The sequence below is a fragment of the Corapipo altera genome, unplaced genomic scaffold, assembly GCF_003945725.1.
Source record: "Corapipo altera isolate COAL_440 unplaced genomic scaffold, ASM394572v1 202, whole genome shotgun sequence".
Classification (NCBI taxonomy): Eukaryota; Metazoa; Chordata; class Aves; order Passeriformes; family Pipridae; genus Corapipo; species Corapipo altera.
Window position 1 is genome coordinate 140,671 of NW_020884980.1, and position 12,065 is coordinate 152,735.

Genomic DNA, 12,065 nt, shown 5'->3' on the forward strand with positions numbered 1-12,065 from the left:
TCAATTTTGGGAGCAGGATTGGCAATTTCAGCACAGGGTTCCTGCAAGGGAACAACAACCCTTCCCCCCAGGAAAGAAAGCCTGGAACCTTTGTGTTACAGGTCAAGCTGGTGGGCCACTCTTTGCACTCCATGATCAGCAAGAGCTTTCTGTCCTGGCACCTTTTGTCTGGGAGGAATCTTTATCCGTGCTGAATTTCGGGAGTGGGACGGCCAATTTCAGTGCAGGGCTCCCACAAGTGAGTGATGGCCCTTTCCTCGAGGAGAGAAAACCTATAATCTTTGGGTTTCTGGTGCAGTTGGTGGGACACCTGGGCACTCTATAGGCAGCAAGAGTTTTTTGTGAGGGCACCTTTTGTCTGGGAGGAATCTTCATCCACATTCAATTTTGGGAGTTGGACTGGCAATTTCAACTCAGGGTTCCTGCAAGAGAACCACCTCCTTTTCCCCCAGGAAAGAAAGCTCTTACCCTCGATGTCTCATGTACGTGGTGGGCTACCCAGGGCACTCCATGGGTAGCAAGAGCTTTCTGTCCTGCCACCTTTTGTCTGGGAGGAATCTTTGCCCATATTCAATTTTGGGAGCAGGATTGGCAATTTCAGCACAGGGTTCCTGCAAAGGAACAACAACCCTTCCCCCCAGGAAAGAAAGCCTGGAACCTTTGTGTTACATGTCAAGCTGGTGGGCCACTCTTTGCACTCCATAATCAGCAAGAGGTTTCTGTCCTGGCAACTTTTATCTGGGAGGAATCTTCATCCATATTCATTTTTGGGAGCAGGATTGGCAATTTCAGCGCTGGGCTCCTGCAAACGAACAACAACCCTTTCCCCCAGGAAAGAAAGCCCTTACTGTCCATCTCTCACGTGCAGCTGGTCAGCCACTCTTGGCTCAGGGTGGCCCAACAAGTGCACCTGAAACCTAAAGTTTACAGCCTTCCTTTCCTGGGGGAAAAGGCTGCTGTTTCCTTGTAGAAACCTGTGCTGAAATTGCCAGTCCGACTTCCAAAAATGAATATGGACAAAGATTCCTCCCAGACAAAAGGTGCCAGGACAGAAAGCTCTTGCTGCCTATGTAGGGACAAGGGTGGCCCACAACTTATGCCTGAGAGACTAAAGGTTAGAGCTTTCTTTCCTGGGGGGGAGGGCTGTCATTCCCTTGCAGGAACCCTGTGCTGAAATTGCCAGCCTGACTCCCAAAATTGTATATGGACAAAGATAAAAGGTGCCCACCCAGAAAGCTCTTGCTGCCCATGGAGTGCCAAGAGTGTCCCACCACCTGCACCTGAGAGACCTGGGCTAAGGGCTTTCATTCCTGGAAGAAAGGTGCAATTTGGGAATTTTGGAGTTCCTAGGAATCTCTCATATCCTCCCTGAGGCAATGCATGTCTTTCCCTGCTATAAACAGTGGCAGGAGGGCTGTAAATCTGCTGATTTCCTGGAATGGGGAGTCATCCCTGTTGGTAAACAACGGAGTCACTGCCACTTGTGCCGGGGAGTTTGGTGTGGGTGTGTGGGGAGGGAGAGCACGCAGCCTTTGACATGGCTGGAATCAGGGGCAGTGGAACACAGGCAGGTGTCCTGTGTGGGTTTTCCCAAAGGTTTGCAGGTGCTTTGATCCCTGGAGAACATCACCCACACTTCAGCAGCACCAGGTCTGGCAGTGTTTGGGGCAGAGCGTTGCACAGTGGCTGTTTTCTTACCCCACTCATGTGCTGGGGGAAGCAGCTAAAACCAGGCTCAGGGGTGGAGGAAATGAGGATTTTCTTCGGGGGCTGGTGCTCAGCAGTCTCTTGGATCAGATGAACTGCACAACTGGGCTGAGAGGTTTCCACCAAAGCCATGTGTTGGCTGTGCTGTCCGTCCAAACCGTGGCTGGTGCAGGGAGTTTTGTCTCCCCTGAACACCCTGTTGTGGTTCAGGTTATCTCCTCAACACCCCTGTCATGGTTCACAGGCTCCCCTCAACACCCTGTCATGGTTCACATGCTCCCCTCAACACCCTTGTCATGGTTCACATGCTCCCCTCAACACCCCTCGTTGTGGTTCGGGTGCTCCCCAAATGCTCCTGTCATGGTTCAGGTTTTCTCCTCAATGCTCCTGTCATGGTTCAGGTGCTCCCCTCAACAGAGGGGAGATCTGAAACTATGGATGTTTTTGTGCCCAGGAGGTTGTTGTTGGCTCGTGGCTGGTGTTGGCTCCAGGGTAAACATGTTTTACATGTTGGTCCATGTAAAACACAGCAGCCTCCAACACCCACTCAGGTTGGCTGTGGCTTTGGGTAGCCAAGCCTTGAAGACCTCCAAGGGTGGTGATTCCCAACCCCTCTTAGACACCAGTCTGAGATTGTCCCACCCTCCTGCAGAGGAGAGTTTTTCCAATGTCCATCCTCAGGCTGTGTCCTGTTGGTCTTCTTCCAAAGAAATTTGGGTGATTTGACCCTTGCCACCTTCTGAGCCTGTTGTAATCCCCTGCTCCTCGCAGCTCCATGTGGGCAGTGCCTCTCCTTTCATTTTGTTCCATCTTCTGAAACAATTTCCTGCAAGGAGGTCAGTTATCCCCTCATGTGTACCCATGGATTTAGTTCTGCTTTTCCCTCCAGCATCTCTGACCGGAAGATACCAACCCTGGCATTGTGTGCTCCCTCCTCATGACCACATTTCCCTCATTCTCTCCAATACTGATGAGAAAAGTGGACAAACTTGGATCCAGATCCCTTCCCTCCACTCTTGTAGTGGGGTTTTGGTTTGTCTCAGTCTCTTGCAAACATCTTTTTCTTATGCCTCTCTCCCACTGGCTTTGAGCCTGTCCCAAATCCCAGGAGGGATCTGAACTTGGATAAAGATCTGGATCCAGAATCACAGCTCAGGTCAAGATTTTTCCTGGTGTTACTTCAGGTATCCCATCTCCAGGCTGTGTCTGGAATTGCTACTACAAAGAGCAGAAGTCTGCAAGAGGTCATAAGTTAATACTGATTCCCAGCTGAACCATGAGAAGCCCTCCATGAGCAGAGATGGGATTTAGACTCAGCCTTGAATAACCTCCAGTAGCAAGATCTCCAAACTGGAGGTGGCCAAACTGCTGGAGTGAATGTGGCTTTTTGTTTCATGGATTTTTCAGAGGAAAAAAACCAACAAAATTGATTGTGAAAATCCTTCTCCTCCCCTGGAATCCACCTGCTTATGGAAGGATGTGGACATGTGCTGGGGAGCAGCACAGAGCTCCTAATGGAGGATTTAATTATTTATCAATAAATGGGGATGCTGAAAAACCGAGCCAGGTAGTTCCTAATCAATACTAGACTCTGATTCATCAGTGTGGGCTCAGGAGAGATGTGGACTGGATCTCTCCCAGTCATAGGAAATTATGTGACAGAGAGTTTACAGAAAGGAAGAAAATAATCCCGGGCTATTCTGATTGCAAACTGAACCCATTACCGGGAAAAGACCATTCGTGTCCAGGGGAAACCTTGGCTGCACATCATCCCGGCTGAAAACCAGAGACAGTGCATCGCTGCTCGGCCGGGAATCTTTCCGAGGGGTTTTCCAGGAGGGGTTTTTCCAAAGCCTGCGTCCCGGCAAAAGCATCCGGCTCCCTCCCCGCGAGGTGCAGTGCGGAATTTTGCCATCAGGTGGCAAAATAGTGATGGGGAATGGGGGCAGCACCTGCCGGAGGGTGTCACACTCACGGGGGTGGGCACAGGGGTGGCCTTGGGGTCAAAAGGAGCTTTGGTGTAAGAAAGGTTTGATCTTAAGAAGATTTTCTTGGCTCGGGTGCGGTTTGTAGGTGTTGGGATGTGCCCGGTGGGAGATGCTGTGTTCCTGGGAGAGGCTGAGTGGGAGCCACGGGGGTGTGAAGGATTCGGGTCATGAGCTGTTGCTGATTCATGTTTTAGGGTGGGTCTGAAGGACCCCAGGGTGGGTTTTGAGGATTTCAGCCCAGCCATGCCCAGTGTTAGTAACACCAAGGTTGTGGGTTTGATCCCTGTATGGATCATTCACTTAAGAATTGGACTCAACGATCCTCGTGGGTCCCTTCCAACTCAAAATATTCTGTGACTCTGATTCTGTGTCTCAACAACCTGACAGCACCGTGTCCCAGAGTGTCTGTGGTCCCACAACATCCTCTGGGAACTGACACGAGCAGGGCAATCTGCTTCCTTCTTTTGTCTGAGAAAAGCTGTGACTTCCCTTTACAAAAACAACCCAGAAAAGCCCATATAAGGCACCACACACAGTGAAAAACAACAAACCAAACCAAACCCAAAGCCAAGCGGCTGCCTGAGATAACTGGTCTCAAAGGCCAGCTCTGACACCGGCTGACAGGTGATTTTTATGCTGTTTTGCTGCCACTTGTCATAAGGAAATTGTTTTCTCCTCCAGTGAAACTCACGCCCACTGGTTTCCGCCACGAGGGCGGTGATAACGGGGATCCCGGGCGGAAGCATCGGCCGCTCTCCTACCTGAATGGCTGCTAAAAATAGGAATTATCTCAGCCAGCCACGGGCTTGGGCATAAAAGGGCACCTCCCAGGAGAGCCTGAGAAGAACCCTTAGCGCCCGTGGCCGAGGAGCTTGTCTTGAGCTATGTCCAAACAGGCAGAAATACTGATGGAAAGGTAAAAACCAAACCAGCAAATCATGAACAGTGTGGCCAATGCACTCGAATCATCGAAGTAGGATGGGGGGTTGTGGCTTTACTGTGATTAAATTTAGTGGTATGATTTGTTATTGGGTGGTTGGTGGGGTTTGGTGTTGGCTTGGATGAAGGAAACTTGTCTTCCTGATCCCCAGAACCGGCCAGGGTGGGGTGGGTGGGTGTGCTGGGCATTGTGGTGATGTTCACTGAGTCTGAGGGGAGGCTGATGCCCAACTCCAGGCTGGTTTTACAGCCCAGTGTACCAGGTTTCTGTGCTTGCTCCCTCTGTGCTGTTCAGTGGTGGAGAAAGTCTGTTTTGGGTCTGGTTCTTTGAAGGGTGAAATTGGTTTCAAAGATAAAACCAACACAAGGCACAGTCACGGCTTCCTGGTTTTCCAACAGCAACATTCCTGTTTAATTTTGCTTGCAAATACAGAGAAAAAGGGCGATGGGAAAGGCAGGGAGTGGGTGGTCTGAGCTCTGTTCACAGTCCTGTGCTGGTGGGAGCTCAGAGGGACTGTGTCACTGAGCAGATCTGCAATAGCCCATATTTCCCTTGACCTCTCCAGCCTTGTTGAGGGAGGGTTTTCTTTTTAGCAGCCAATACTTTAAGGGGAAATACTCAAAAATCTTGTTTGTGTCATTCACTGTGTGCTCCTGGGGTGTCATTTTTCATCATAATGTGGGAACACATTGCAATGGGATGATAGGAGGGTGTCTGGGTGACAACCTTACTGGGTGAAACCCCCTGGTTGGTGACCAAGTTCTCCCCTGAGACATGCCCAGCCCTTCTCCCGCTCCCTGTGGTTACAGTTCCTTTATTAGTGGTGTCTATAGTCCATCATAAACCCCTGCGTGGGCCACCTGCACCAGGAGCAGCCAGATAACAACTGTAAAACTGGCTGATCAGTAACCAGGAACATTAACAGTCTGAGGCACCCCTGGGTGCCAGAATGGGGGAGGGATTTCCATCATGCCCAACCCAACTGTGCAGCCACTTGGGGAAAGCAAAAACACCAGGCTGAAAATGTTGTTTTTCTCCACAGCAATGAGAGGGCTCCGGCTGAGGAGGTGCCTCGGTGGGATGTCAGGAGGCAGCCATCAGGCAAGATCCTCTCCCTGGACAGGCAAGGGGCCAAGAAAGTGCTGGAGATTTATGTCAGGCGCTCGCTGAGCTGCCGTGAAAACCCACCAGGGGCCAAACAAACCCTACAGGAGAAAACTGGAGGGCAAGGGAGGAAGACGGATGGGCTGCAACGGTCAGAAAGCGACTTCTGCACATACTCAGGTGCCAAATCCAGCCCCAAGAAGAACCAGGAGGAGGGACTCAAAGTGCTGGACCTGGAAGAGGCTCTGGATGATGACAGCAAAGCTCCCCAGGAGGTCCCTAAAGAGGGGCCGAAGCCCAAGAGGAAAAGCACAAAAAACTCCTCCCAAGGCAAAACCCAACATTCGGGTTCAAAACCAACCTGGTTGAAAAGTTTCTTGAATTTCTTCTTCAAGAGGAGCCCTGAGGACCAAAAGGAAAACGCAGGGCAGAAAGCAAAGGAGAAAGACGCCAAAGCTTCTCAGGGCTCCAAACCAGAAGGAGCCAAAAAACACAGAGTAGACTCAAGCACATCCCCAGTGCCAGGCAGAGCCCCGAAGAGGAAAACCAGCATCAAGAAGGTTTTCTCCTTGAAGAAGCACGGGGAGGAGGAGCGGGGAGAGACAGGATCCGGGGCAAGGACCAAGCGACCCGGCTGCCTTCCCCTGAGGCACGTCCTGGCACCGGCCACGCCAGGTGGGACCCTCAGCCACCCCACCCCGACCCACCCCTTCATCCAACGGGACCTCCCTGGGCTTCTTTTGGGAAAACCATCATGTTTAGTGCTGGTTTCTAATGAGGTGCCACCCTCCTGGGGCTTTCTGGGGTTTTGGGATGGGCTTTGGAGACTCCAATCCCAACCTGCTGCCCCAGGAAAGGGTTGATCTGCCCATGCTTTGAGCACACGTCACCCCAAGCCTGATGTTGGCAGTAACCACCCAAGCACAAGTTTTCGCCCCTCTGGCAACCAAAGGTCATGGTGGTTTAGTTTAAACCTGTATTTGAGACCTGAGATTAAACCCTAAGCCACTCTGAGGCCAATGTTAAGGTGTTTGACATTTGCCATGGGGGTGGGTGTGGGCAGCTGGTGCAGCAGAGCCCGTGGGACACCCAATTCAACCCCTTCCAGTGCCAAAACACTGGTGAGGGGATTTACAAGGAGCTTTGGCAGATTTGGGGCAAGTCACAGCTGCTCAGCTGTGGCTCAGAAAGCACAACCACATCCTTCAGCACAGGAATGCACTAATCCAGGGTGGGCACCAGCACATCCAGTCCCTGCTGCAGCTGCTTTTCACTTTCAGTCAATCGCCAACAAAAATAATCCTCACTTCTGAATGTGTGTTTTTCTTCCAGCAGAGGTGGAGCAGCCCGATGGCTACTACACAGAGGTCTCAGAAGAGATTGGGCTGATCGTGCAGGGCAGTGAGAGCCAGGAGAGAAGGGCAAATGGATTTGGGGAGCCCCCACAGCCACCTGGCACCGATGGGGTTGGTGAGTGTTGCCCTTGCTGGCACCTACAGAAAACATATGCACACAAGACTTGTCCCCACACGGAGCCTGCACGGCACCCAACCCCTGCTGCAGTCCTGATCTGGGGAATACAAAGGCTTTGGTGGAGGTTTTCAGCATCAGGTCTTGACTGGGGGAGAGAGAAATTCATAGAATGGTTTGGGTTGGAAAGGACTTTAAAGATTATCTCACCCTTTCCCCCTTCCATGGGCAGGGACAACTTCCAACTAGACCACACAAAGGGCAAAATTCAAAGGCAGGAGCGTGGTTTTGCTGGGTGAGGATAACAAGGCACTTGGCAACAGGCTGAAATGGTTTCTGGAGGGATGGAGATGGATGAATGTTGCTCAGGGAATTTTTTCTGGGGACTAAACAGAGCATCTGGGTGTGGGAGGCTTGGAGAAAGGGCTGGAGATAATGTGGGATCTCTGTCTGCAGATGAACCCATCAGGAGAATCGTGGCCCTGCTCCGGAGCGCAGGAGATGAGCTGGACAGGCAGGTGAGAGGAGAGCTGAGGGAATTTGGGCCGAGCTCTGCAGTGCTGTGAAATGCAGCAACACCATCGATCCCCTGGTGCAGGGGATCAATAAAATCAAGGAAATGGCAACTCCCAATTCCCCGCCTGGGCGTGGTGGTGGCTGTCTGTGTGTCCTCCCTCAGCGTGGGGTGAGGGCATCAGCACAGGGCTGACACATGGGATCCCTCACTCATGATGTTGTTCACCTGCCTCTCCCCCAGATGCGGGAGGACGCGCGGCTGCAGCTGTTCTTCAGGGACATGTCCTACAGCTCCTTCAAGGACTTGGCCGACGCCTACGTCCGGCGGGAAATGACGGCCAGCAGGGCTGATGCCAACCCCCAGGAGATCCAGTTTGCCTTCACGGTCCACCTCACAGCCACGCTGGCTGGAATCTGCAGCCAGGCAGTGAACAGGATCATGGGCTTCGGCACACGGTACCTGGAGGATTCGTTTGCGCCCTACGGCAAAATTCTCCAGGTGAGGAGGAGGATGAGCCCGGGGCTGAGCTTCCAGAAGCGAGTCAGGGCAAGTGCCCAGGGAAGCTGTGGTTGTCCCATCCCTGGAAGCGTTCAAGGCCAGGTTGGAACGGGATTTGGAGCAACTTGGACTAGTGGAAGGTGTCCCTGCCCATGGCAGGGGGTGGAACTGGATGAGCTTTAAGGTCCCTTCTCAACCCAGACATTCTGGAATTCCATGATTCTGGAGCCCCTCTGCTCTGGAGCCAGACTGGGAGAGCTGGGGGTGTTCAGCCTGGAGAAGGGAAGTCTCCAGGGAGACCTTATGGCACCTTCCAGTGCTGAAAGGGGCTCCAGGAGGGCTGGAGAGGGACTTGGGACAAGGGTCTGGAGTGACAGGACAAGGGGGAATGGCTTCCCACTGCCAGAGGGCAGGGTTAGGTGGGATATTGGGAAGGAATCCTTCCCTGTGAGGGTGGTGAGGGCCTGGCACAGGTTGCCCAGAGAAGCTGTGGCTGCCCCATCCCTGGAAGTGCCCAGGTTGGACAGGGTTAGGAGCAATCTGGGATAGTGGAAGGTGTCCCTGCCCATGGCAAGGGGTGGAATAAGTTGAGCTTTAAAGTCCCTTCCAACCCAAAGCATTCCATGATTCCACAATTCTATGAACGTTTCTTCTGTCTCAGCAGAACAGAGAAAAGCTCAGGACAGACCACTGTGACAGCCCAGACTGACATCAGCTGCTGTGAAGGGCCTGTGGTGCCTGGGAACCCAAGGATGAAGATTTACTGGTGGGAGGACAATCCCTGATGGTGACCTGGATGTGGGGTGAACTTCTGAGCCCTGGATTTAAAATCCTCGAAGGAAAACCTGAGCAACAGCCAGAGCAGTGTGAAATGCTAAAAACTCTCCTGGCTGAGGGCAAAGAGTCTGTAAATCGAACAAAGCCCAGACTTCACCCTGTATTTGCATTTTAGCTCCCACCAAGTGCATGTGTTGAGCCTCAGGGGTTGTTGGTGTTTGTGTACGTCTATTTATTTACCTGCTTTTCTATATGTATCTGTGAATGTACAACATAATTTTTGTAGTTTCTGCTGTCAGCCAAGCATCCAGTTTGGAAAAAACCATAAAACTCAAATAAATTGGTGCCTAAATGCCAGCCAGGTTTATCTTCTGGGTGTTGTGTGAGGCTTTTATAGATGGAATAACGTTTGCTTTGCTCCAGCTGCTGTGGCTGCTCCTTTCCAAGAGGCACAAGGGACTCAGACAGCGGATACACAGTGCTGTCCTGCCAATTTTACGATTTATAGTCATTCCCTTTCCAGCAGAAGGAGATTTACTGCCCAAAGCAGCTTGGGTTAACACCAAGAACTGGGTAAAGCTTGTTCCTGAGCGGTGCAGGAGCTGTCACTCCCTCGAGGACCGAGGGGATTTGCAGCTGCCAGGGTCTCACCTACAAGCTCTAAGAAGATGTGAAATGTCAAAGGGATTTAAACCCTAATCACTGGGAATGTTTCCAGCTAATCTTTGCCCAGACCCCTAAGAAGGGCCATGGATTAAAAGGCAGCTAGGGGAGGGGGGGGAGTGTTACCAGGGCTCAGTGTGGTGGCACCAGCAGGAGCATCTCCCTTGCAAGGTTGGACCCAGCCTGGAGTGAAGGAGATGAAGTTTTGGGGGTTGGATGTGCAAGAGGTGGGACAGTCTAGTAGGTTGAAGGTGATGGTGGCAGCAAACAAATATACGTGTCTGGGTCAGGGCCATGTGTGGGGTGACAGTCCCTTGTGGGCCTTTGGTGCCAGCTGGGTCTGTCCAGCACCTCCTCTCCTGGATTCTCAGTCCATTTAAAACTCTAAGTAACAGAAAACAGGGAAGCAGAGTCCTTGCAGGATGGGAGCAGCCCTTCCCCACCCCGATCCACATCCCTGTTTGTGAAGCCTTTAAGGGCACATCTGACAGACCCAGAGAGTTCAGTCACCGGCTGCTCAAGGCCCCAGGGAGGGGGGATACCTTGCAGGGGCTCTGTGTAATTTAGCCTGGGGTAATTGGGACTGTGGAAAACATCAAATCCCACTCCTGGATCCTGCCAACAACAAGTGCAGCATCAGCATCGTGTTTCCTTCTGGCTGGAGCCAAACTGGGAGACTTTTACTGTAAGAGAGACCGAAGCTGCTCTTGGCTGTTTGTAGCTGTCCCGATGTCCCCGTTCCCTGCCAGGAGCCTGGGGAACTGTGCTGGGCTGTGACCAGGGCAGGCTGAGCTGATGGTGGGGAGGTGGTGGGGACCCATCTGGAGGATCATGCAATGCCTCTACTTGTTTTGCATCTGAGCTTGTGCAATGCCAGGGGTGGGAGCAGAAAAGGGTTCTGTTTCCTCCCTGACTTCCCAGAGGATTTCATCTTCCATCAGCACCTGGGACACACCCACCAGGTGAAACATCAGTGAGGCAAACAACTCATCTCTCCCATTCCCTTCTCCTGTGCTTCTCCCAATACCACAGCTGAACCAAACACTCTCCTTCCGTGGTCACTGGACTGTTTCCAACCCATCAGGGCAGCGGTACCTGGAAAATGAGGAGCAAAATGTGCCCATCCCCTTGCACAAGGGGCTCCTGCCCTCAAATAGCCCAACCCAAAGCAGGGATGCTGCTCCAGCCCAGCACAGTGGGATGAGGTCAGAAGTGGCCACAGCTGCTGTTTAGTACAACACTTCATGTCCCTTTCTGTGAGCAACTCCAGCATCTTGGGCTAATCTCTTATAGAATTGAGAACCTGATTGCCTGTGGCCACTGAAGATATTAAGAAGGTTTTAAAGAAGGGCAAGTTATAAGTCCCGGGGGTTTGAGCAGTTTCCAGCTCTTGGCATTACCCTCATCCTTCCCTAAACACCCCGTGGTGGCTTCCAACAGCAAAGACAATCCCCTCGCACGAAAATCCCTGGGATCACAGACACCAGCCATCTGGGCACTGATCCTGCCCAGGCAAGAACCAGCCCCGTGCCCTGCACAGCCCCCAGCCCGCCTGGTGCTCAGTGTGAGCCGGGGACCTTCTCCCCAAACCCACCTGCTGCCGGGATCCTGTGTCTCTGAAGTCGCCAGGCCCTCCTAATCCTGCTTCGCCAGGTGGGGAGGGCAGCTTAGAAAATCAGCCCGCCACTTAATGAGCCAATTAATGCAAAATTTGCTGTCACTAAGAGGATGATGACAAGGCTTCTTCTCACGGGACCCTGGAGCTGAGCCAGGGGGGATGATGTCTCCTGGAATGCTGTCCCGAGGCCTCAGTGTTTGCAGCAGGGGAGGGTGCAGGGGCGAGTTTGGCAACTCCCAGACCCCTTAAGAAACCCCCCACGACTCACTGCAGGACAGAGGACCGTGTTCCTGCAGGTCCCATGGGATCATTTACACCTTTCCCAAATCTTGGCAGTCAGGGCTGGGCATAACCAAGGCAGTGCAAGTACTGAGTGGAGGATGCTCCTGCAGCTCTCCATGCAGAGCCTGGTGCATTCCCTGGGGGCCTGACACACACCACAGGCACAGCTCACCCCCAGGGAACACAGGAACAATTCCTTCCAGTGTGCAAATGCTCCTGCACTTCCGATGCTCTGGAGTGTTTGGACCAGTTGCAGCAAGAGATGATATTTTTGTCCTTCTTGGACTTGCCAGTACTGGAAGAAAGTCCTTAAAATGAGGGGATTTTTGCTTTCCCCAGGGCTGCAGGAGCCAGTGGCTTGAATCACACAGATCAAAGCTCAGATATCACCAGGAGGCTGGTGGAAAGGCTGGAATGTGTGGGAGACTCACCCAAGGAGGGGATGATGTGAAACATCAAACACTGGAAAGACAAGAAATGAGAAACTCCAGTAAGGCTGTG

At 52.4% G+C, this 12,065-nt stretch overlaps 1 protein-coding gene across 1 annotated transcript; it reads left to right on the forward strand.

Moving 5' to 3' along the window:
* The first annotated feature begins 4,545 nt into the window (after nucleotides 1-4,545).
* LOC113957905 (apoptosis facilitator Bcl-2-like protein 14) lies at nucleotides 4,546-9,292 on the forward strand. Its single transcript, XM_027665771.1, has 6 exons — nucleotides 4,546-4,611; nucleotides 5,678-6,414; nucleotides 7,072-7,209; nucleotides 7,666-7,727; nucleotides 7,967-8,224; nucleotides 8,889-9,292. The coding sequence occupies exons 1-6, from the start codon at nucleotides 4,580-4,582 to the stop codon at nucleotides 8,931-8,933; spliced, it is 1,272 nt and encodes a 423-aa protein (XP_027521572.1). The 5' UTR covers nucleotides 4,546-4,579; the 3' UTR covers nucleotides 8,934-9,292.
* Nucleotides 9,293-12,065: the final 2,773 nt, after the last annotated feature.

What these genes read in the sequence shown, in the direction of transcription:
- LOC113957905 (XM_027665771.1), top strand. Translation starts at nt 4,580, where the DNA reads ATGTCCAAACAGGCAGAAATACTGATGGAAAG. An exon ending in ACCTGGCACCGATGGGGTTG is followed by an intron (nt 7,210 to 7,665) that starts GTGAGTGTTGCC and finishes CTCTGTCTGCAG; the next exon opens with ATGAACCCATCAGGAGAATC. An exon ending in GAGATGAGCTGGACAGGCAG is followed by an intron (nt 7,728 to 7,966) that starts GTGAGAGGAGAG and finishes CCTCTCCCCCAG; the next exon opens with ATGCGGGAGGACGCGCGGCT.